At 41.6% G+C, this 24,401-nt stretch overlaps 1 protein-coding gene across 1 annotated transcript in view; it reads right to left on the reverse strand.

The window, feature by feature from the left end:
• Positions 1 to 24,401, reverse strand: part of ABCB11 (ATP binding cassette subfamily B member 11) — a 139,810-nt gene that overhangs the window by 62,555 nt on the left and 52,854 nt on the right. The window contains exons 4-6 of the mRNA XM_072961107.1: positions 17,887 to 18,135; positions 1,485 to 1,584; positions 201 to 222 (exon numbers count right to left, since the gene is read on the reverse strand). Of these exons, the coding sequence (XP_072817208.1) occupies positions 201 to 222; positions 1,485 to 1,584; positions 17,887 to 17,949 (185 nt within the window). The 5' untranslated portion in view covers positions 17,950 to 18,135. The remainder of the gene's footprint in view (positions 1 to 200; positions 223 to 1,484; positions 1,585 to 17,886; positions 18,136 to 24,401) is intronic.

Consider the following 24,401-nt stretch of genomic DNA (forward strand, 5'->3'; position numbering starts at 1 on the left):
GAGATTTGGACCTAACCAGAAGGGATATTTTCAAAGCTTTTTAAAATCAAATTATAGTAATATTTTAAAGAAAAAAAGAATGGATGAGATACACCATTTTGTAGGAAGTGCAATGTGTATGAGAATGTATTTTGTGCTTTTTAGGGAATATTAGGGAATTAGTCCAGAAAATGTGATGCACTGTTGAAACAGTCACTTACTTTGATTTCTTATCATTGTTACCTGCCAGGATAAACACAATACACAAAGTTAATAATAATGACAAAAATGAAACTTACTCATTAACAGTTTTCCTCTGGAAAACATTTCTATAATTATTTTTATTCAAGGAACAATGCAAAATAATTATTTGCTTTTTCTCCTTTCTCTCTCTCTATCCGTATTATAGAAGACACTCGTTCACATTCAGAATCACTGCCTGGACTACACTTCTTGACTTTTCTCCAGAAAATGAGATCATTTTATTTTCTGAAGGTCAACTGAAGCCCAACATTTCTAAATTAGCCAAAGAAAATCTGATTTATTTGTACTACTGAATAAAATGGGTATTTATTTATTGTTTGGTTCTTTAGAAACATCAGGATTTATCTCTTTAAAATACAGATCACAAATCAACCAGACAATAAGATGTCGTTGACACCCCCATGCCAGTAGAAGCCATAGGCTGGAGCCACATATTATGTTCCCCAGCAGAGGTCAGAGCAGATGGAGGGGAGCAGGCGGGGGGGGGGGGGAGGTTCAGGGTCATGGGTGTAGGGAAGCCACAGGGAAAGAAACCCAAGGTGCTAATGTCAACTATTACCACGGGACAGCCCATCCTGGTTCCCCTGGCATTTTAATTTAATTTAATTAAGAGTAAAGAGGCAGTACAGTGTAGACAGAGATTAGGTTTAGGAATCAGAACTGAATTAGAATTAGGCCTCCATTAATTATTAGTCATGTGATCTTTGCCAAGTTTAAAAAAAGAATCCAAGTTTCAGTTTCAGCTTCTGTAAAATGGAAAATCATAGGACTTTAAAAAAGTAATAATTGCAGCTTAGAATCATCTGCCCTCACTACCCACCAGGTATCGGTGCTACGGGCCCCCATCCACATCACCTCACTCTGGCAAGCAGAGACTTTGTACAGTTCCTCTCAGGAAGTAGTGCTCACTAAACATTCACTACTATAATCAATTATAACAATAAGAAATAAAGGTAAGAATAATAGCCAGTACTGGAACAAAACTACTCCACCCAGGAAAGAGATATTTAAAGGTGAGATGCTTTCACTCACCCACGCTTTGTGCATTCTTACCTGGCACTCAGACATCCCATTACATGGCGTCTAGGGAGAAACACCCAGCCATGTGTAAGAATAACCCTAGTAATGGTTCTACTTATTGTTGTTGATTTTTCTCTGCTCCATGAACCTTCACTAGCTTGTTCCACTTTTGTTCTCACCTCTCTTTGTACAAGAGACAGTAAAAGAAAAAGACTACATACATGATCTGTCTGACTCGAAACCATGATTGTCCTCTCCAAACTTCTTTATGCTGCGAAGGATTACTGAGTCAGACATGGTAACTGCAGTCCTCCAACAGCCCTAGAAAACAAAAGAATCATTACAATTATTATCTCTTTTCTCTTCTTTCCTCTTCTTCAAAGTAGCCAAATGAAACAGCAATTTAGTTCAAGAAATAACCTTCACTAGCAATCTCAGACAAAGGCAGACTTTTTTAAATTGGTTAACAACCCCATGAAAGAGTCCAATTATTAGGAAAGATAAACCCAAACCATTAATGATGGTTTTCGCTGGTTGATGGATAGGTGCTTCTTATTTATTTGTTCTTTCTCCTTATTTGGATTTGCTTGATTGATTGTTTTAAACAAGTAAAAATAAAACCCACTAGATGGACACAACCAACTGGTGACATTTCTTGGGTTGGTAAGGCTGACCAATACTGGCGGTTAGGCTTCGGTGCTCCTTTGTAAATGCTGCCCCTAGATCCAGAATATGGCAAGTCCAGCATGGACCAGGGGAACTGCTACCAATTCATTTTATAACACAAGTATAACCCTGACATCATGACAAACAAAACCATTCTGAGAAAAATATAGAATTATAATTACTTTTGGAAAGAAATGTTAAAATGCCAAATATGCTCAATATAATATAGCAGTTCCTGAAAAAAAAAAACAAAAAGCACCCATAGTGAGCAGTGTTGATTCCAGGAATGCAATGACTATCAAATGTAAAAAAAAAAAAATTAATCATCTTGAGATGTGGAAAAAGTATTCAATAAAAATGAATATCTATTCCTGATGTTTAAAAACCCATAAAATTAGAAAAAGCATTATGTTGTAATCCAATGGATAAATTTGGGTACTGATCAGTGATAAATACTAAAATCATTCATTGAAATACTGGCAAAGATTAAGTATCCAATGGTGCAAAGTGTTGTGAAGATGTAGAGATACTACATTAAGTCATTGAATCTCCCTAAGCTTCTCTTGGCTATGTCAATTTCTCAAAATTTTCTTGTTTTTGATGATCATGACAGTTTTGAGAAGTATTGGGCAATTATTTTATAGAATGTCCCTTAAATTGGGGTTTATCGCTGTTTTCATGATTAGACAGGGGTTGTGTGTTTTGGGAAAGAAACCAGAGGTAAACTACACTTCTCATTACATCATATCAATCAAAGGTACTATCAAGGTGATGGTACCTATCAACATGATTTATAAAAAATTAATTTTAAAAAGTAAATTCAATATTAAGGAGAGTGAGGAACATTATTTAATTATGTAATTCATGAGGCCAGTTAAAAAAGTACTAAATAAACCAAATTTAAAATTCTTTTGTTCAACAACAAAATTTCTTTAATATAGCAGTATTACATTCAGATTGTAATGGTTGCTGGTTATACCACTTTTGAAACTTTAATCAAATTATTTTTCTCAAAAAGCAAAATGAACTCTTTGATAATGAGAAAATAATAAAACAACTGTAACAAGAATTGTGTTATTGCATTTCCTAATTTTAAAATGAGACTTTTTAAAAAATTCAGACTCCAGTTTTTTTGTGTCTTTGTTTTTTCTGGCTTAGCTCTTCATTTAAAAAGGTTTCTTTCCACTGGTGTGCAAATATTTTGCAGTATTTCGAGGCCATTGGTGCAGTGTCTTGCCCGTGAACTTCAGAATTTCACAGATCCTGGTACTGCCTGTGGCTTTACCCTAGGTTGTTGCATATGTTTTTTCACCTTTCTCCAGGCCCTGATTTCACCACCTTTTAGCTCAGGGAGTAGTTGTGATGGTGGTAAAATCCACGTTGCAGGACATGTGGGAAAATGACATGAAACTGTCCGTACATCAGTGAGCACAAAAGGAGAAGGCAGCTGAAATTCCCTTTGCCCTTCAAGCTTAGCGACAAAGCCCCCTCTGCCCCATCTCCACCACTGTTCTGGGGTCATCTGTCACACATTTTCTATTAAGGAAGAGAATGCTGATCAACCAACTAGTCGCTTCTCTTTCCTTCTCTACTTCCTTAGCAGTTCTGTACATTAGGATTCATATTAGGTTTACTTGCATTTTACTTCCTTCTGAACACAATGATTTTTGTTAGCTCCATTTTACTATTAAAAAGTCACATTCTCAAAAACAAAAATTCACGCCCTTCAGCCAAAGTTCACCAAGAACACACCTGTAGTTTGACAATCTGGATTTATTACTCATAGCAGTGAGGGAGAACACACTGTGGGGGACCATGGGGTGTCACAGTAAGAGGGTATTAGGAAGAACCTATTATAGGACTCAGGCTGTAGTCAAGAGATTTGGGAGAGGGTCTAAGGAAGTAGGGGTTGTTCCACATTGGATGCTGTCAGAAAGCCAGAGCAACTTTATGACTGGGTGAAGAAAAAGTAGTCACTCATTTAGTAAGAGAGAAGGATGTTTGATATTTTGTGGTTTTAGTAAGAGAGAGGGATGTTTGATATTTTGTGGGTTCCACAGTGACCTTCCTTTTGCCTATGTTTGGACAGAATTAGGAATTGGCCTTGCTTTGTCTCATTTTATCCTGGCCTCAGAGTGACCTTTTGAGGTTGATGGGAAGTTAATTTTGTGTGTCAGTTTGAGTGGGCTAAGGGATGCCCAGAGAGTTGGTAAAACATTATTTCTGGGTGTGTCTGTGAAGGTGTTTACAAAAGAGATCAGCATTTGAATCGGTAGATAATGTTCCACCAATGCAGACTGACATCATGCAATTGTTTAAGGGTCTGAATAGAACAAGACAGGGAAACTGAGGGCAGGAGAAATGAAAGGACATTTTTCCAAAGAAGATATACAGATGTCCAACAGGCACATGAAAAAATGCTCAACAACATTAATCACCAGAGAAACGCAAATCAAAACCACAATGAGATGCCACCTCACACCTGTTAGAATGGCCATCATGAAGAAGCCAAGGGATAACAAGAGTTGGAGTGGACGTGGAGAAAAGGGAACCCTGGCACACTGTTGGTGGGAAAGCAAACTGGTACAGCCACTATGGAAAACAGATTTTGAGGACATTATGCTTAGTGAGATAAGCCGACAGAGAAAGACAAATACCGTATGATGCCACTTATATGTGGAACCTAAGAAAGCTGAACTTGTAGGAACAGAGTAGAATGGTGGTTACCAGGGCCTAGGGGGCGGGAAAGTTGGGGAGATGTTGTTAATGGAACAAATCTGTAACCAGAAGATGAGTAAGTTCTGGAGATCTAATGCAAGCAGAGTGATAATAGTCAACAATACTGTGTTGTATACTTCAAAATTTGCTGAGAGAGAGATTGCAAAAGATTTTACTGCAAAAAAAAAATCATAATTATGTGATATGATAGAGGTATTAGTTAAAGCTACAGTGACAATCATATTGCAATAAATAAATGTATCAAATCAACATGTATACCTTAAACTGAGACAATGTTATGTCAATTATACCTCAATTAAAAATTAATTAATTTCTTTTAAAGGCTGAGGAGGGGTGAACTTGCCCTTGTGCTTTAGCTGGGACATCCATCTTTTTCTGCCCTTGGACATTGGTGCTCCTGGTGCTTGGGCCTTCAGACGCTGACTGGGACTGAACACTAGTGGCTCCTCTGGTTCCTAGGCCTTTGGATTTGAACTGAAACACCATCACCGGCTTCCCTGGGTCTCTAGCCTTCATCACTCACGAGTCAATTATTCATAATCAATCTCTACATATCGATATATATGCTATTGGTTCTGTTCCTTTGAAGAATCCTGACTCATACAGTTAGTATTCCACGAGATTGTTTATTTTTAATAGGAGAACAACACAGCTTAGCTGTGAGTGCCAGGCCAGCTACCAAATATCTGGGGCTGTTCCTTTGTTTTCCTTCTTAGCATTCAGTGCACCACTCTGAACTTTGGTAGTCCACTGATCAAAAATATAACAAGGTGCTATACTTCAAAAATGTATACCCTCCAGTGCCATAGGTCATGCCTTGGTTGCTCAGTCAGAAATGGAAGCTAGCTGTCTTATGGCCAGCTCCAACATGGCCCTGATGGCTTTTAAAGGCCATTGTGTTAAAAATGTTGATTACTTGCATGCATCCACAAAGACCGTGACAATTTTATAACCCCACGTTTGGGAAACTGCAATGAGAAACCAAAATTACCAGAAAGAATAAACAAAGGCCTTGCTCATGGTATTATCCGGCAAAGGAACGATGTTTCCAAAATTAGATGTTAGATGAATAGTCTCATATCATTATGAGCGTAAAATGAAACTCTGATATATTGTTAAGACCATGTTTTCTCCCACTGGTTAATTCCCTTTTTATTAGATAAGATCCTGGGAAACTCATGTAGCAGATGCTGGAGGACCCCTCTGCTAGTCTCTGAAACCCTGGAAACATAGCAAGAATTTAGCTTTCAGTGATAAACACATTTATTGTACAGGGCTGTGAGAGCATGCCTCCTCCTCACTTGGTACATTTATGACGTAAGAGTGCTATGTTTTGTTACATTACCTTTCCCCATCAATACAAGCAGATGTAACGCCATCTAATTCTACTCTCTCAGCTGTTATCTCTAGCATCTAAGCTAACTAGTTGTTCTCGAGCTCCCTGAAGTGTGTGAAAGGTCCTTGGGTATCACAATTACAGGAGGCTTTAATTAGGGCTTCTTAGCAATTTACATGAACAAAATTGTACTCTAACCCATACAAAAGAACTCAGAGTTGAAAGTAAGGGAACAAGAGATTTCCTCTTCACTCTGCCTTTTTATATCATAAATTATTTTAATCTCTTAAAAATCTCTTTGGGAACAGATTGAGAATTTTTGAGGTCTTCTAGAAACACTGGCTTTCAATAAACTTAAAAGAATCTGGGAGTTAAAAGTAGGAAATCAAGATTTCTAAGCGTTGATCTGCAGACTTTAGCCACCTAATCATGGAATTGTCCAAGAATTCTGAATTTCCCATGCCAACACTAGTGTCCCCGTCCACCAAACGGCACGCGGTCTCTCACCTGCATACTATATGCTCTTCTGTTTAACTATCCAGGGTTGAATTTTCTTTTTCTTTTGATAAAATGTGTAATCTTATCAACACAGAAACCCACATTAGAGGACAGTCTCCTGATCTTTATGGGTAGGCATATCAAGGATCTTTCTACCTTAGAACATTAGCAACACCATTCTGGAAGACAGCTGCCAGAGAGGAGAGGGAAGAGGTGGAGAGCAGCACCCGGACGGGTCACCCGAGGGAGCCTGGGACACGGACAGACCTGAGAGGAGCTAAGTGGGCAGTGCCACAGGAGGTGGAGGCTGTTGAAACTGGAGGATGTGGGGTTCTCCAGGCCATGCCAGGAGCAAATCAAAGATCCTGAGGGTCCAAAACGTCAGTGCCCCTTGCGGGCCACTACACCAAGACTGCTAGTGTGACTTCAAGACACCAGCCTGGGGCAACAGATGAGTGGGCTAACCTTCACTGAAGCCTGGGTCAACATTATCAATTGGCTACTGATAGTGTGAGGGAGAGAAGAAAGAAAGAGACAATAAAAGGGGAGAGGAAGGCAGGATACAAGGGGTGAGAGGGAGGGAGGAAGAGACTGGGATAAGAATAGTTCTCCCAGGAGCTAGGAAACTTCCAGGCTGAAGGACACAACAATAAGGGCATTCAGCCCACTGCCTGTTTTTTAACGTAAAGTTTTACTGGAACACAGTCATGCCCATTTGTCTTGTTTTGTCCTTTGCTGTTTTTGTGCTATAATGGCAGAGTTGAGTGGCTGCGACAGGGACTATTCACACTTTCCCTCCCACACCTCATTCACTTTCTAGCTCTTTACAGGAATGTTTGCAGACTTCTATATTATGAGGGCAGTTCAGGACAGGCTGAAGCCCAGGAAGAAATCTCTGAGGACCTGATTTGCCCAACCAAACACCATATGGCATACCAGCCCTCCAACCTGCCTATTCCTCAGATTGTGGCAGGGAAGACAAGTGTCACAAATGAAATAAGCACGATGACTGTGAGTAAAGGAGAAGAACAGGCATCTCCTAGACCCTCAGGTGGAGCTCTGCCCTTGTCTAGAGAGTTGGGTAAGGCTTTGGAACCAGTGCTTTTAGCATGGGGACCTTGAAGATGGGGCAAGTTAGCTGAGGGAACAGGAGACAGAAGGGTATCCTAGGCTCAAGCAAAGGCCCAGACTCAAATCAATACATAGGTTCAAGAACCCAAGGATGTCTGGGGTCTGAGGTAAAGTGGGTGAGGAGCCTTGGAGATGTGGCTCCTTGATTCTTCGGGGCCTCATAATTCTTAACACTGAGGGCTTAGGACCTTATACCTAGGGCAATACAAAATAAGGGCTGTTAGGCAAGAAAAGGGTATGATGTGATCGAATTTATATTTTCAAAAACACACAGCACTCTGATCAGCCCACACCCAGAGAGACCAGGAGATGGAGTTTAGGACAGAAATGCCCCAGACCACGCAGCGGTGTGCCCTCACTGGCCAAGGCCAGGAGCACGCGCAGTTCATCTCCCTCCCGGGCAGCTGGGCCTGAACTGACCAAAGCAAACAGGCTGTGCAATGCCAGAGTGGAGCCAGCGGTGCCCAGGCTCCTGTCACTTTAGAAGATGGTTTTTCCTCGACTCCACCAATATTTCCAGCTTTGAATTTTCTCTGGGGAGATTTGTTCTGCATTCTATTTTGTTTTCTCCCAGATACTACTTCTGAAGCAGGTTGATCTTGCCTAGACTGAATCCAGGAGGAAGAGGCTGAGGTTTTTCCACATTCAGGCCAAGACGGGGAGGGGATCTAAATGCTCTAGCAGTCTCTGGGGAGCTGGGGGGCAGCTGGGGGGCAGCAGGGGGGCGAGGCCAAGCTCAGGAGTGAAGTGGCCTTCTCCCACCCCACATCACACTGTGAATATCCCCCCTGGCTTTTATCCTGTGGAGTCTTCCCTTCTGGACATTGTACAAGGCCACCAGCACCACACTCTCCCGCCCCTGAGCTGCTCAGAGAAGAGTAGAACTGCTCTTGCTCCTCATGAATTTACAAATCACTTTCAAAGCCACAAATTCCTATTTAAAACAAACAAACAAACAAACTTTTAAAATGTCTTTCACTGCTGACATTTAGGGATATAGGAAGGGGCACCTTTGTCATTATCAAGCTCAGCAAATGATTTATTTCTCCCAAGGACCACTAGAGGAGGAAAGAAATATTGACTTATGCAAAGAAGTAAGTAAATACTGCCTTGCAGATAAGCAGGTTGCGGGGTAACAGGTCATGGAGTCAACAATGTGGAGCTGCTGCCCGGGGAAGGATGAAACTGAGGCCCCTTCAGCCCTGAGGGCCACAACTGATAAAGAAGGACAAGAAACACACAGTGATCCCCGTGGGACACACGGATATTCCTGCTTCCCAGAGTCACAGCTGAGATGGAGAACTAAAGTGATCTTGAAGAGAATAGAATTTAAGGTCAGAGTTACTCCCAGCAATCCTTTGTCTCCACATGCACAGTTCTGTCATCCTTATAAATCAACACAGCTCTACTACTTGATTCTTACAATGAAACTTGGCATTTTTCTAGCAATCTCAGTGTCTTTTAAAACCACAGAGTGAGCAATTTTTTCCCCTAAATTATTTCCCAGTCCATTTCCAGCATTTGTCAGCAAGTATTTGTCACCATTACCCTTAGTAGTAGGACACAAATTATTCAAGGAGCTTACAATCAAGTGCGGGGAGGGGCGTGTAAACGGTAACCCCTAGGCAGGGAGATGGAGGCATCAAACAGAAAATTACAGAAGTGTTACAAGGCAGAGTAGGAGGGTAACTAAGTCTGGGGTGGTCGGGGGTGTGTGTGGGGATGAGGTGGGGGTGTGGCTACACACAGAAAGAACCTCTACTAAGAAAAAGCCTATAAATAACTTAATATTTACAAGCTTTAAAATACACTTTAAAAGTATAATAAGGGTGGGGGGGTATGACACAGTAGTAGAGTGTGTGCCTAGCATGCCCAACAACAAAAAGTATAACCATTATTAGATCCCAATATAAAAGTCCTAGGTACAATCATAATCTGCCTCTAACACATCTAGAAAACTATTCCCCCCCTCAGAACATTTATAAATATTGCACATAATTCCCAGTCTTAAATGTGACTGATATTTGACCTGTGTTCAAATCGTCAGCAACACATATTACCGGCTAGGGAAACCTAAAAACAGAAATTAGATTCTAGAAACCAACTTTCTCCCTGCCCAGAGCCATGAACCCAGAGCTCATATTTTTCAGTTATCTAAATTATTGAAAACTAGGAGAATGGCATCAGTATAGTTCTGTGTTAGACCAGCACCAGCTTCCTGAGGTAAGATCTGTGATGGTCAGTGCCAACAGAATTGTGCTTTTATGAAGCCCCGTTTAAAATGTTCACTAGCATTTTTACATTGGGCAGATTATTCAGTCTTTTCACCCATTTGCACCACATCCCCCCCACTTATCAAACACACATACGCATTCTGAAGAGAACTGATGCATTAAAAAGTGTAACTATAAATGAGACAGCAACCAAGCAACCAAGAGTCATCCTACATATAATATTATGAAATCATGAATGTGTTCCACAAGTTCTTATCCAAGCCTTGTAATATTGTTTATCGCATAATGAGAGGCCAGCTTTTACTTAATCAGAAACACAACACCCCACAAAAACCTAGAGGAAACTGACTTGCAGAACATAGTCCTCAAATGCTGTAGACAGTGTAAGTCACTTACCTGTGGACATGAACTTGAAGAATGAAGAAACAATGGACTCCACTGCGGAGAGTCAAAAGGTTTTACAACCTCTTCCAACTTTAGTTTTCATCATAGTAAAGCACTGAACAGAATTCAAGCTTTTTTGAGAACACTATCTATTTGCTTAAGGGTCAATGCCCTGAAGGCCAGCCCAAGCAGAGTTCAGTGACATGTGAGGAAAGGTTGAACATGCTCAAAACAGTAACTCCAAATACAGAGTGCACTTGAGAAGCTCTCTGTGGGTGTCAGCAGGCTTTAGGGATTGTTGAGTTGGCTTTGCAGGAGAGGAGAGAGGCCAGCAGGGGGTGCCCAGCAAGAAGGTGTCCAACTGGCCGTGTCCAATTCTTCTTTTGATACACCATTTTGAAATGTTACTTAAAAATACAAAAAGGCAGAAAAAAATTTTAAAAACCTTTCCTTAAAAAAAAAAACCAAAAAATTTTCATCCTAAATTTGAAAGATTACTCTTGGAAAATCATTAAGTGGCAGGCCCATGATATTCTTGACCCAGCCCGAGTTTCACGGAGACAGATAACCTCAAAGAACACCTGAAATAGCCTTTTGCTCAAAACTCTGAGTGCTCCGATGACCCTTGTACCCCAGCCTGAACAGTAAATAACCTCAGGCTCTACCCACCAGATGAAGTCCTGTGTAAGTAGAGATTAATGATTTTTTTTTAAAGGTTCAAATTAACAAAAATCCAAGTCAAATAAACACATACAGCTTCTCCAGCGGCTTAGTGCTGCCATCCATATCTGTTTCTCTCCCTTCTTGTTGGTCCTTCCATCTTCATAAATGCTTCTGTATTTTCTCCCTCCCTGCCTGAGCTAATCCCTTCCTAAAGGTATCTCACTATGGCCTTCAGTGATGAATAATAACAGCCAGTGTTGCTCAAGCCCTTGTTGGGTACCTGGCTCAACTGAAGAGTTAAACCTGGACCACCTTACTTACACTCCTCGATAACCGTAAGAGTTAGGTGCTACATCATCATTCCATTATTTTATAGTGGAGGAAACTGAAGCTCAGAGAGGTCAAATATTCAATCCAAGGTCTTACAACTCGTAGGTCCAGAGCCTTCACCCTTGTCCACTCTAAGCTAACCCTCTTCACCTCATATTCTGAAATGCCATGGATGGGCCAGTGCTTCTCAGTTTGCAGAAAATTAGATCAGATTTTCTCAATTAAAAATTTTTCTGCCACACATTTTTCTTCGAAATTCGGTCTCCACTACTGTTTGTCTCTACTGGTATCTGTATAGCAGACGGTTTGTGATTTAGCCCCCAATTCTTTATATTATTATATTCATATGTTAAAAATCTCAAAATACCAAGGTCAGCAAAGACAAGGAAGATTTCTAGATGTTCCCCTAACTGAACTGGTTTGAGAATCACAGGGGTGGGTTGACTTCTAAGGCAAAACAAATGAAGTAATATTGGATTTGGCACCAGTTAGGACCCAAGGAAAAGAACTTCACTTTACCCAAAACCAAAAAGGCAGCCCAGCTATGGAGTTGTAGCTTTGACTGGGAGAAGATTCTCAATAGAATTTTGCTAACTTTGTTGCGGTGAAATTGTTGACAACAGCCAAAGAGTAAAAATGCTCAGGAGAAAACCGTCAACTCAAAACCAGAGCAGAGAGTCTCACTGGTCTTACTGTCCTAAGACTTCCCTTTGTGGGGCATGTAGACCTACAGGAAGATAAAGCCTGGAGTTTCAGAGCTGGAAATGACATTGCAGATACTTCATTCAACCACCTCATCTTGTCAATGAGAAGTGAAGACAGAGCTGTGCCCTATCCAGAGCCCCTTGGAGGGTTAACAGCATCTTCCTCTGCTCCTTCAACTCTGGCCCCATGACAGAGATAGCCTGGGCCACGTGAATACCATGTTAATCATTCCTATTCTGTTTCCACAGTTAAGTGGGTTTTCTTTATGGTTTATGGTTTGGAAACACATAGAATTGTGAGTCTCTGTTGTCCTCCAGTTAAAACACCAACTACTTTTTGAGTGTTACAATGTGCCAAACACTGTTCTCACCTCTGAGACACAGGGATGAGCAAAAAAACAGATGAGAACCCCTGCCCTCAGGAACCTTATATTTTGGTGAGGGGAGGGGGTAGGTAGTAAGTAAAATACGTATGTCAGAGGGTGACAAATACTATGGAGGAAAACATTGCAGGAAAAGGATGTGATAGGAGTATGTGTATGTGTGAATGTGTGTATGTGAGTCGGGGTGGGGGGAAGTGTTGCCATTTTAAATAAGGTGGTTGGAGAAGGTGCCATAGGAGGAATGAGCTGATATAAGGGAGAAAGTACGGAAGTATCTGGGGAAACAGCAAATGCAAAATCTCTGGAGCAGGGGAACCCCTGGTCTGTTTGAGGAACCACAAGGAAGTCAGTGTGGCTGGAGTAGCAGGAAGAGAGCAGTAGTGGACGGTGCTAGTGTGGTCAAGTGGGGCAGTGGTTCTCAAGTGTGATGACTAGGCCAGCAGCAGCAGCATTACCTGTAAAATCTGGGGCATGCCCAGACGTAATGAATCAGAAATGCTGAGACATCTCCTTTCTTAAAGTCATCTATCAGTTCTGGAAACCGTTCCTTTACTGGGATGGAAGAGGAGGTGGTACTGAACACAAGTTATTGTGCCCAACACACAGTGAGACCAAACAAACCGAAATATTGGAGCATGGAGCAGAGAAAGGTTTATTGCTGGGCTGAACAAGGAGAACAGATGGCTCAGGCTCCCCAAAACCCCAAACTCCCCCAAAGGGTTTCAGCGGAGCCTTTTTAAAGGCCAGGTGAGGGAGGGGCATCCCAGAGTATGTGATCAGCTCGTGCACAATTCTCAGATTTGTTGATGGTGATCAGTCGTTAGGTGCCAGAAGGTCTAGGGGCTACCTACTTGTGATCATCAAGTAGCTAATTTCTTCCATTTGGTGGAATTTTTTCCATCTGAAAAACTCAGGAAATATACATGAGATACTATTATCTGAATACTTCAGAGAGGAGCTACAGCAGAGGATATAGGGGGTCTGTCCCAGGGAGGCCCCATAGGGTCCTACTCAGTTACAATACCCCTTTTCTTTGAAACACCTCAGTGAGAACAGGGGTTGGATAAGAAGAGGTTAATTATAAACTCAGTAGAGGAACTCAGTTTCAATCTCCAATCCTGTTTTATCTCTCTCCAAATCTTTCAGAGAAGGGGGCAATGACTGCTCTGGCTACTTTCTGCTGAAATGGGCTGTAGTTCTACCTCGATTTGGGGAATGGACACTGACTTGGAAATATTCCTGACTTCCAAGTCCTGGATCCAAGTCTTGTATGATTAAGATCTCATTCCCTGAGGAATTCAGGAGAATAAGCCTCAAAACCAGTCTGGACCTGGCACTTTGGGGGAGACTTGTAGCCAGGTGGCCACTCATTTTTTGTTTGAGTAGGTTTTAACTTTTAATGTGATATTAACATATATGACAAGAGCTATTGGCCACTACACGTCTCCTGTTTTTCTAACATCTGATCCAAAGCAATTTTATTGTCTAAAACTTAACAGTTATAAAAGGAAACCTTAGGGTCATAAGGTTGCAGCTGCCACCTGCTAGCAAACACTGCTTTGACAATGGCCGGCAGCATCCTAAATATGACACAGCCCAGAAAACAGAGTGCTCAACATACAGGAATGTGACTGAAATCAAACCACAATGGCTGCCCAGTTCCCGGTCATCCAAACCACAGCCACTCCACTCGGACCTTCAGATGTATTTCCCTTCTCAAGGCCAAAGCAGAAGTATAATGCATGTCCAAAAGGCCATAAAATAGGCCACTTTGGTTAGTAAAGTTTAAGTCAAACCATGCATAAGCCAGAATGACTTCTTTATATCTCAGTATGTGTACATTGTCTCATCATTTCCTCTTCTGATTACTAATGTTTCAATAGAAAGCAGTGATAATGAAAATATCTGTCTCTCAATGCTGCTGGTGGCTCCTGCCCCAAGTTCAGATCATGACCCTCAGTGCTAGGCCTTCCTTGTATTTGCCTAGGTATCCACATCAGGGGAAAGCTAATCAGATATCCTGAACAGGCTCAGAGGTATGTTAATGGGGAAACACTTTATAGGCCATACATTTTATCACAGATACACAATTGTTACACACATCATACATGTGCTTTTAGCAACAGACTTAAAGCAAGCATTGTTATACATCAGGAGTAGTTATATTCTGACAAGTCCATTATAAAATTACCTTTCTATCTTAAACATTGGGGGCAATACTGATAGGGAAACAAACATTTGGTGAATAGTTCAATTAGAAGACACAGATCAAAAGCCAGTAATACTTCAGACAACCAAAAAAATATATAACCACATTCATCAGTTCACTCAATCCTACGCCATCAAACCCCTTTAACAACAGCTTTATGAAATCAGAGTTTTCACTAGACCCTTTAAATATGTTGCCCAGTTCAGTAGCATGGCCCAAAAAGAAGCCTGCACGTGTCACTAGTTCCTCCCATGAATCCTCCTGAAGACGAAGCAGCCCTGCAAAGCATCAGCCCAACTGTCCACGAATGACAGAAAACCCAAAAAGACAAGGCAAAAGATCCCATCACATACCCTCGACAGAGAAGCTCAATCAACCTGCTGTGACGCACAGCGTTGCAGGACAACCAGCAGCATGACTGACAGCATGATACCAGGACACGTCCAAACCCCAGAAACTCTACATGGCTTCTAGAAGATTATCCACATTAACGACATGTATCCATATACCATATCATCTGAGGAGGCTTATCACTCATTGACAGTGCTTCCCATGTAATTTACATATACCAACAATCCTAGTTAATTTACTGTTTTTCTCGGGGATGTCTCAGGGGCCCTCTGAAGCATCCCAAAGTTAGCTGAAGTCAAAAGAACTTTAACTAGAATTTCACAGGAAGTTTGCCAAAAATATCAAAAAGTTTCACACAATCTGTTATCAGAAGCATTCTAAGTAAACTTGTTCTCTTAACGGAGAGGAACCAAATCTAGTCTTGCACCAGCCTACTTTTAATAACAAAATCCATTCACCTAGTTACATGTAATCTGATCTCAGCCCGAACATGCACAAAACTTCTTTTTAGGGCTCCCTTTCCACAAACCCTCCGCAACCTTCTGTATCCCACCCTAGTCTGTTTCCCATCCAGAAACAATCAGCTCCAGCACCAAATCAACAAATCTCTTTCTTCTCCCTTAACAAAATGCAACTCCATTCCTCATGCCTTTCTTCAATCAAAACGTATATCCTGCTTTCCTACTGTATACTGCAATGTTTCCCTTATTTTTAGCAGCTTTAATGACACATTTAGATTAGAATCCTTTTAAAAACCTTAATTTCTAGTGAAAACTACTGCTGAAAAATCAGCCTCGGCACCCTGAAAAGCTTGAAGGCAGAGTTTCAGGAACAAAGAGCAGCTTTACTGCTTTGCGTAACAAAGGGAGTCATAGTAGGCTATTGCCTTAAAGACTGGGAACCCATCTTGGGATTGGGGTCTTGAGGTTTTATAGAAAAACTGGATAGAACAGAGAAGGTGTTAACAGTCAGGGCATTTTACAGGGTGCTACATTCCCCTTAATCTCAATCAATCTTCAGGAGCAACTCTGGAAGGTCTGTCCATTCTTCTGAGATTATCAGCCCCTGTTGTCTCCTTCCTGGAGCACAGCCTCTGGATTAAAGTTATTCTTAGTAAAGAATGACTCAGCTAACAGTTTCACATTAGGGAAGTCAGTTTGTTAATTTGCTTTATACTCTTTCAAATCCCCACTGTTAGTTCACTTTTTTCCATTTCTACGGAAACAGGGATATCGGTATGGTTCTCCTCTAGCTGCTTCCTGCTGAATTGGGCATCACGGGGGGCACCCCAAAACCAGTGGGAGACGCTGATATTCACTTCTGATGCATAGGTCTCAGCGTGTCCTTCATCCTGAATTTGAGATCTCATCATTCAAAGGTAAGGTTACATGTCCAGATTCATCAGGTGTAAAAGTACAACAGGCCAGCTGTGTGAAACACAGTACAAGTTCCCCTTGTGAGGCAAAGTAAAACATCTAAGCCATTCAGTTCTGTAACACTGCTTTCCTCCTCAAAGAGACCTTAGTATTCGGCAGAGAGACCTCTGTTGGCTGTCGCTTAAAGTCTCTCACATTAAAGAGACTTCGGTGCTATGACTGTCTGCTTACTGCCACCACAGGAATGGTGGTCTTGCTTAAAGAGGCTAATTTACAATTGAGAACAGAGTAGGTGGCTCCAATGCCCATTAAGAAATTCACTAATTGAGACTCCAATTAGTTGTCCGAAGATGAGGGAGCAAAAAGAGGCCTCCAGGGGCAGTGTTGCCAGTTTTTATGGGCTCTGTAGCTTCACGTGCCTACAAGTGGGAGGACTATTCCAACTAGCCTGGGGAAGGGGCTGGAATTCCCAGGAACTGGGCCACCACCCACTCTTTGACCTTTTGTGACTAGCCTTGGGACTCTCATGGCGTCTGTGGGCATGTTATTTATCATGCTAATGTGTTGCAATGAGCATATAATGAAGCTCAAGGTCTACTAGAAGTCAAACCTGCCACCATCTTAATCCTCAAGGCCAAATGGGGCTGAATCTTCCACCATTTTTGTGTTAATTGCTGTCATTCCTTGAATGGCTGTGCCCTGCCCCCTTCCCTCTTATCTCAGTTGTACCCAGAGTTCCCAAGAAGCTATAGTTATTGGGGTCCCTAAAACTTCCAGGAACCCTGGGTTCCCTTTACTGTCATTATTCATTTTATCTCTCCAAATCACCATGACCTCTCAGGAAGGTTTGTCACTTTGGGGAGACTTATAGCCAGGTAGCCAGTAATCTAATGCTAACTTCTGATTTGGTATTTACATATACATAACAGGAGCTACTGACTACTACATACAAGTCTTTCTTTTCTGATAATATCTGATCTAAAGCAATTTCATTGTCTAGAAACTTATTACAAGAGGTTGGATTCAAATTGGGTTTCTGGCAGTTGGAACAAATCAAAGCTGCCTGTCTAGATAGCTAAACATTTTTTACTAACTTCTGTGGGAGACATTTAAGATTTCTATTTGTCCTTGACAAGCCAGGTTCCAAATTACTTACCCTCTTTCTCAAAATTTGCATTTTAAAAAGGTGGCAGAGATTAGGGTTCCTGAAGAAGACAGGTAGAATATTTGCATTTCAAAGGCATAGAAAGGTAGGTTCTTCCTAGAATGACTTCATTCCCTTGAGGCCAGAAAAAGGTTTTGTTTTCCCTCAATACTTGTCTCTTAAGTAGGGGTACTTTAGTAGTGGTGTAAGCATCAGACTGAACTTTCAGATCACAAAGGCAGGCTTTACAGATAACAGATTACAGATGACAAATGCCAGCACGAATTCAAAATACAAGTACAAATGTAAAGCGCACTTCCAAGTTCATTAAGCCCATGAACTCCTATCCAATTGGCACCCATTCATATGGGAGTTGCTTTCAAAGAAGGGGATCCCAACAGATGGGGATTTTTCACTCTGCCAGGGCAATCCCTGGACAGGGTCAAGGGGCCTCAGTTGTCACCGGGATACTTACCCTAGTCTTGGCTAAGAAGTCGAGACAGTCCCAACAGTGATCTTTTCTCTCCCAAAGATGCATCAGCAGTCAAAGGTCTGGGCTGGGCCGGAAAGCAGGAGTCCCGGAGAAGAGACTTGGGCAATTGCTGAGGCTTGGTCTCTCCTGTTCCCATTTCTGTACTCCAGAGCATCAGCTGCAGAGGCAGCAGACCCAAGCTGCTCAGGCAGAAATCCACTTCTTAGAAAAGAGGGAGGCCTCATGTCCCACCTGGGGTGCCAAATATGTTGATTAAAAAAATCAGCCTCTGTAGCCTGAAAAGCTAATTTAGACTTGGAAGCAGAGTTTGGGGAGCAAAGAAAAGAGCAGCTTTATTGATTTGCCAGGCAAAGGGAGTCATAGTAGGCTAGTGCTTTAAAGACTGGGAGCCCATCTTGGGATTGGGGTCTTGAAGTTTTACAGAAAAACTGGATAGAACAGAAAAGGTGATAGATAACAATCGGTGTTTTACAGGGTGCTACATTCCCCTTAACCTCAATCAGTCTTCAGGAGCAACTCTGGAAGGTCTGTCCATTCTTCTGAGATTATCAGCCTCCATTATCTCCTTCCTGGAGCACAGCCTCTGGATTAAAGTTATTCTCAGCAAAGAATGAATCAGCAAACAGTTTCACATCAGGAAAGTCAGTTTGTTAATTTGCTTTATACGCCTTCAAAACCAAGCAGCAATGAACCGTCCCCTATATTAGCATTCTGCACGTTGGCAAACATAAATACCAACAGTAACTTCTTAAAATGTGTCTTATTTATAGAAAATATCTCATGGTGGTGTTACTGGGAATAGGGGAATAAAAGTTACCTTGGTTCTTAGCTACCCCCCAAAAAAGAATTTTTAACAAGAGACAGAAAGCGTGATATAAACAAGATTTTATTAGTGAAACAAAAAGGCAGCAAAATATAGTACAACCCCGAGAACTGGGGGTTGGCCAAGCCAAGAGAGGAAAAATGGTACCTCCCTTTTGTTTTTCCTGTTTTTATATCCTGGCTTAGGATATAAGCTTGTGATTGATTGATTCACGGCTCAGGTTCTTTGAGTGCTCAGGCTGATTGACAGCTCAAGTTTCTTGTGTTCAGGTATGCCCATCTCTTTTACCCATGTTTTTACCCATGATACACTCAGAGAAATCCACAAGAGGGGGCTCAAATGCAATGTTAATTACATTATAATGAGTTAATCCAGGTCCTTCTTTCTACTGCACAGACACAGCATTCAATGCTAGCCAGCTTCTTTCCTGGCCTTCATTTAGAGAAAGTGAGTTTTTTGGAGCCCCTTATCCTGAGCTCAGGTGTACTGCTATTTTCTGGGTTGTTTCCTTCCCCATCCTCTTCCCTTGCCTGGCACTCATTTCTATCTAACTGTCTAACAGTGGCATCAAACACATCCATCAATAGTCCTAAATACTCTAGCTTCTCTGCAAAGGGAAGCCAATGCTCAGCAATGAATGCCTCAGTATCTTACTCCATTTGGGAAAGACCCAGCTGTTCAACAAACCTCCATCATTCGACCTAATTCAGCACAACTCCAGTATCTCAAGCTACCAAATATCTGGAGAGATCATGTCCCAGTAGACATTCCTAAAATACAATCATTCCCAAGGAGTTCACCCAAAAGCTCCCATCTCACTTGCATTTAATTCACTTACAAGAATTTTTATCATACGAAGTTAATTAATTTTTCTTTCTGTTGACAAACTCTAAAACAGAAACATGAACTTATTGACCTTCAGTAAACCAAGATCCAATAAAAAACATGTCTGCATTGATTATAACAACAAGCTTAAGCTAGCTTTAATATCAGATATTAACTCAATATTAAATACTTTCCAGATCACGTGAACTCAAGTCTACTCGGTTTCTTTTATATTTAGAAGTATTTAATCTGTAAGTGCTTACTTTCAAGTCAATTAAATAGAGCTCACTTACAAGTTAATTTTTTGCATAAAGACAGAACCAGAGATCTGTTTTTCCACTTGAGTTTAAAAAAATAGTCTATTTTTCCCTTGAGAGCTCAGGTAGATCATTTACATCTCAAAAGCACAGGAAGAGAAATGCAAATTTCTCCTCTAACTGCTTTTACAAAACCCAATCATCTTGGCTATTTTCAGCGATTTTTTTCAGTTCCCAAATATCCCTTAGACAACTACATACATACACACACACACACACACACACACACACACACACACACACACATATCATTCATTCACATTTACAAGCCTCATCTTCAGCAAACAAGGAAGAGAGAACAAAATTTTGACTCAGGTACAGAGTTGCTTTCTCACACACACACCCACACACAAACACACCCTTCCAAGATAAAAGCCAAATCGCAAAAAAGGCCCACTTTGATATAGTAGCAGAGCCATTAGGGGTCATTGTTCTACAGATCTCAGGGAGTACTGAGCCCACACATTGTTATAATTAAAAATATTATTTTCTTTCATTTATGGGAGCATAGCTGAAGCTCTCCCAGTTTTGTAAAATATGCCCTAGGAGGACTACAAGATAGAACAGAGCTCTGATCATCCATACTTAATTATTCATGGCCAATGTCAAGCAAACAACAGTTCAAAACAGTCTCTCAGGGTCACATTTCCCCAGCCCCCAAAGGGAGATTCCCAACTAATAGCCCGTTAATCCAAAAGGGGAGAACCCCAACCAATGCCCCAACAGAAAAGAAGCTGAATGAATGACCAAGCTAGTCCTAAAAATGAAAATGCCAACCAAAGGCAAAGCCAACACAATAGGGAAAGATACCCTGGTATCTTCACAATGAGCCCTGTTACTCACCAAAGACTCCACTTTAACTTCCAGATGGAGTCCTCCAAACAGACTGGCCCAGCTATTTAAAGAGAAGAGACCCAGAGTGGCTTGCAATGAGCCCAGAACGTGTCTCACTTTCCGGTGGGAAGGAGCCCAAATGAAGTGGAGAGAATTCCCAGCCTGGGTGAGCTGGAGCCACTCACCCCCAGGTGACACTGAATATGGACCGCAGCTCTGGACGCTTTTCGGCTCTAAACAGACTGAAGCCGGGGGTGGCCAATGCCTGTCAGGGAGAGTCCCTCCCAGTCCACCCGCGAAGTGAGCTCCAGCAGCTCTTGGGACCCAGGGAAGGGTGTTGCCGAAAGATCAACCCACCTCATCCCTCCCCAAAGAGCCAAATTGAAACTCAGATCAGAGACAAGGTCTTAAAGCACAGAACAAAAAAGACAGCTGTATTACTTTGCCGGTCAAAGGGGACTCACAGCAGGCTAGTGCCTTCAAAACTGTGAGCTCATCTTGGGGATGGGGGCAGGGTGATTATATAGCCATAGCTTAAACAATAAAGCATTGATAACAATCAATAGAATTATTTTCTTCTCATAAGATTCAGAGGGAACATTGTGTCTCCAGGTGACCAATTCTATACAGGATAGTGGTTGTCCCTCTTTTGATCTCTTTATCTTGTAAGTGCCCAAGGTGTGGTCATTTTGGTAATTCAGGCTAGTTTGTAAGGTTCACAGTTCCGTGACCTTCCCTCTGGAGAATAACTCAGAAACCAAGTATGATTATTGCTTTTGATTACTGGAATAAAGCAGAGACAGTAAAATTAATAGCTTCATTTCAACAATGGGCCTGGAGCTGAGAATAGCAACTGGTCAGTCAGGTTAGTTGACCAGTTTAAGAGCAAGCATAAGAATAAGCAATCTGTTAGCCTAAGTGCATCCATTTTATTAATTCTCCTTCAAGGGGATACCCCCAGTAGGGGCTGACCAGTCACAGGCACAGATTCCTGGGCTTTTCGCCAAAATTGTTACTCAACACGAGAGGACAAATATACCGATACGTTAGAGTTTGGAGCAGAGAAAAGTTTACTGCTGGGCTGAGCAAGGAGAATAGAAGGCTCATGCTCAAAAAACCCCGACCTCCCCAAAGGGTTGCAGCTGAGCCTTTTTAAAAGCCAAGTTGGGGGGGGGGGTCCCCAGGATATGTGATTAGCTATGGATAATTCTCAAGTTGGTAGATGGTGATCAATCCTTAGGCTCCAGAAGGTCTGGGTCCCACGTGCTCAAGATCATCAAGTAGTTAATTTCTTCCATTTGGTGGTGACTTTTAGCATCTGAAAATCTCAGGAAATATGCATGAGATACTACTATCTGGGTACTTGAGAGAGGAGCTACAGTAGAGGATATGGGGGAGGGGTTTGTCCCAGGAAAGCCCCATAGGGTCCTGCTTGGTTATGGAGATGGTAAGACATGAGTAGTTGTTAATATTCCAGCATAGTTCACAGTAATCTATGTCAAATCGTTATAAATAAGGTGTGAGTGGTATCTACTACTCCCTAGCTTAAAGCAAGGCAATTCATTCTTTTTTTTTTTTTTTTTGCAATTCATTCTTAATACAATATACCTTGGCAACAAGGAAGCAATCTTACCAGATTAGTCAACCAAGCCTTTGGACAGCAATCTAACAGCCTCATGAGACTAAGATGCATTTCTATAAGCTTTTCAATCAAGATGGATGTTGGTTAACTAATTATTTTTAGCTTTGAGGGAAAAGTGAAGGCAGACACATCATCTTTATTGCTATGTTACAAATGACTGTTGAGAACTCCCCAGTTCTGCTCTTACTATCTCTACGTGATGCCTTACAATACCAGGAAACTTAGCTTGTGAAACACTGCTTTAAAACAGCGAGCAATCTAGACCTGATTCACTAATTCATGGCTTCTCGCTGATACTTGTCTAGGCACACATTTGCAAATGTCACAACTTTAAATAGCAATGATTGAGAGTGATTAACTAGGGACCCCTGGTCCGAGAATCAAACCTCAAACTGAGATATGGCAAAACAAAGGACTTGCAGCCAAATTCAACCTGCATCCAACACTGACAGAGACATAGAGGCTGCTACTGGAACACTAGAGACTTTCTCCCAATTCAGTCCAGGGGTTTCAGCAGTTCTGGTGTCAAGAGTCCATACTTTTCTCTCCTGGAATGCAATCAGCATCCTTCCCTTTAAACCACAGCCCATCCCACACTCATTGACTTGCCACATCTCCACTTCCTTATTGGATATGTGTGGGTGGTTGCCTGTATTCTCAGGAATGCATTTCAACATCTCACATGTCACGTATGGGCATGTACTAATGGCAGTCACTAATTCTTTATTTTTTCCTCCGGACTGTTGTCTATGTCTTTATTTTTAGTATAAACGAATGTGTGTGTGTGTGTAGGGGAGGTGCATGCCAAGAGGAAGCAAAATTCATATTCTAAGTCATGCTATTTCCTTCCAAGTCAGAACTTAAGAAATTTTATCTGGTGACCATGAGGTGACTGATGTACTAAAAAATGAAGAGCCACATGCTGAGGAGAGCAGGATGGAGAGATAAGAGTCTAGACCTTGATGATATAATCGAACCACTGAACCAACCCTGAAACCAAATGCCTCCAGATTTCACGTACTCTGAAATCATTGCTCTTATTATTTAAGCCATCGTTACCAGGATATTCTTTCATATGCAGCTAGATATATGCTAACTGATACTCCTTCTGTTCCTAGATAGCTCCAGAAATTACATTGCATCATTAATTTTCAGGGAGGTAGAGGCAAACACGTACACAGACACATGCACACAACTGTATACATTCTGGAGATTTTATCATAGGGAATTCAGAAAATGATCCAAGAAAATAAGTAAGAAAAGAAAAGGAGGAAGAGATAGCTCAACTGACTCCTCCATGATTCATCTCAAATCTTCATTCCAGTGACTTCTCATCACTTCTCTGAGTGGTCCCCCACCTAAGTGATTACCAACTTCCCTCTCCTCCCTCAGTCCAATTCCTGATGTGTCACAGCCAATTCAAATCCACTGTTAAAGCATTAAGCTCTGCTCTCCTCCATATGTCTCCTTCCTGGATCCCTTTCTTATTATCAGCTTTGTGAAATACCTATACCTAATTCGGTCAACCATTCAAGGTGACAATTTGTCTGTAACATCACTGAGAAGGCTCTGGTGCTAAAAAATGCTGCTGTGACTTACTTGAAGCCTGGATTAGCCATAATTTGGCTCAACTTTGGGATTGAACTGGTTTCTCCAACCCCTGCTGAGATTTCTACAACTGCGTAGAGTAGTGCTCAAACTGGTAGCTGGAAACAGACTGCAGTTAAGGAAACTATACTGAATGGTTTGGTGGCCACTGAGGTATGGTTGTGGCCCTGTACCAGTGAGATCACAGGCATGCTTAGCATAACTGGCATAATGTTAAAGGACCAGTCTTTAACATCTGATTATATTTGGTGTATTATTCAAGTACTGTTGGATCCTGTGTGAGCAGGCTGGTATCTGAATAAAATAAGGTAATGTTGTGCCACAGGACTCCAGCAACCTAGCCCAGACTTTATATGGCGGCAGCATTACAAGAGGGTAGGCTCCAGTGCACTCTTTTTAAAAACCTGTCCTTGAATCACTACTGCTGATGTCCCAATGTCCAAAACAA

Source organism: Vicugna pacos, chromosome 5 (genome assembly GCF_048564905.1).
Source record: "Vicugna pacos chromosome 5, VicPac4, whole genome shotgun sequence".
NCBI classification, from domain to species: domain Eukaryota; kingdom Metazoa; phylum Chordata; class Mammalia; order Artiodactyla; family Camelidae; genus Vicugna; species Vicugna pacos.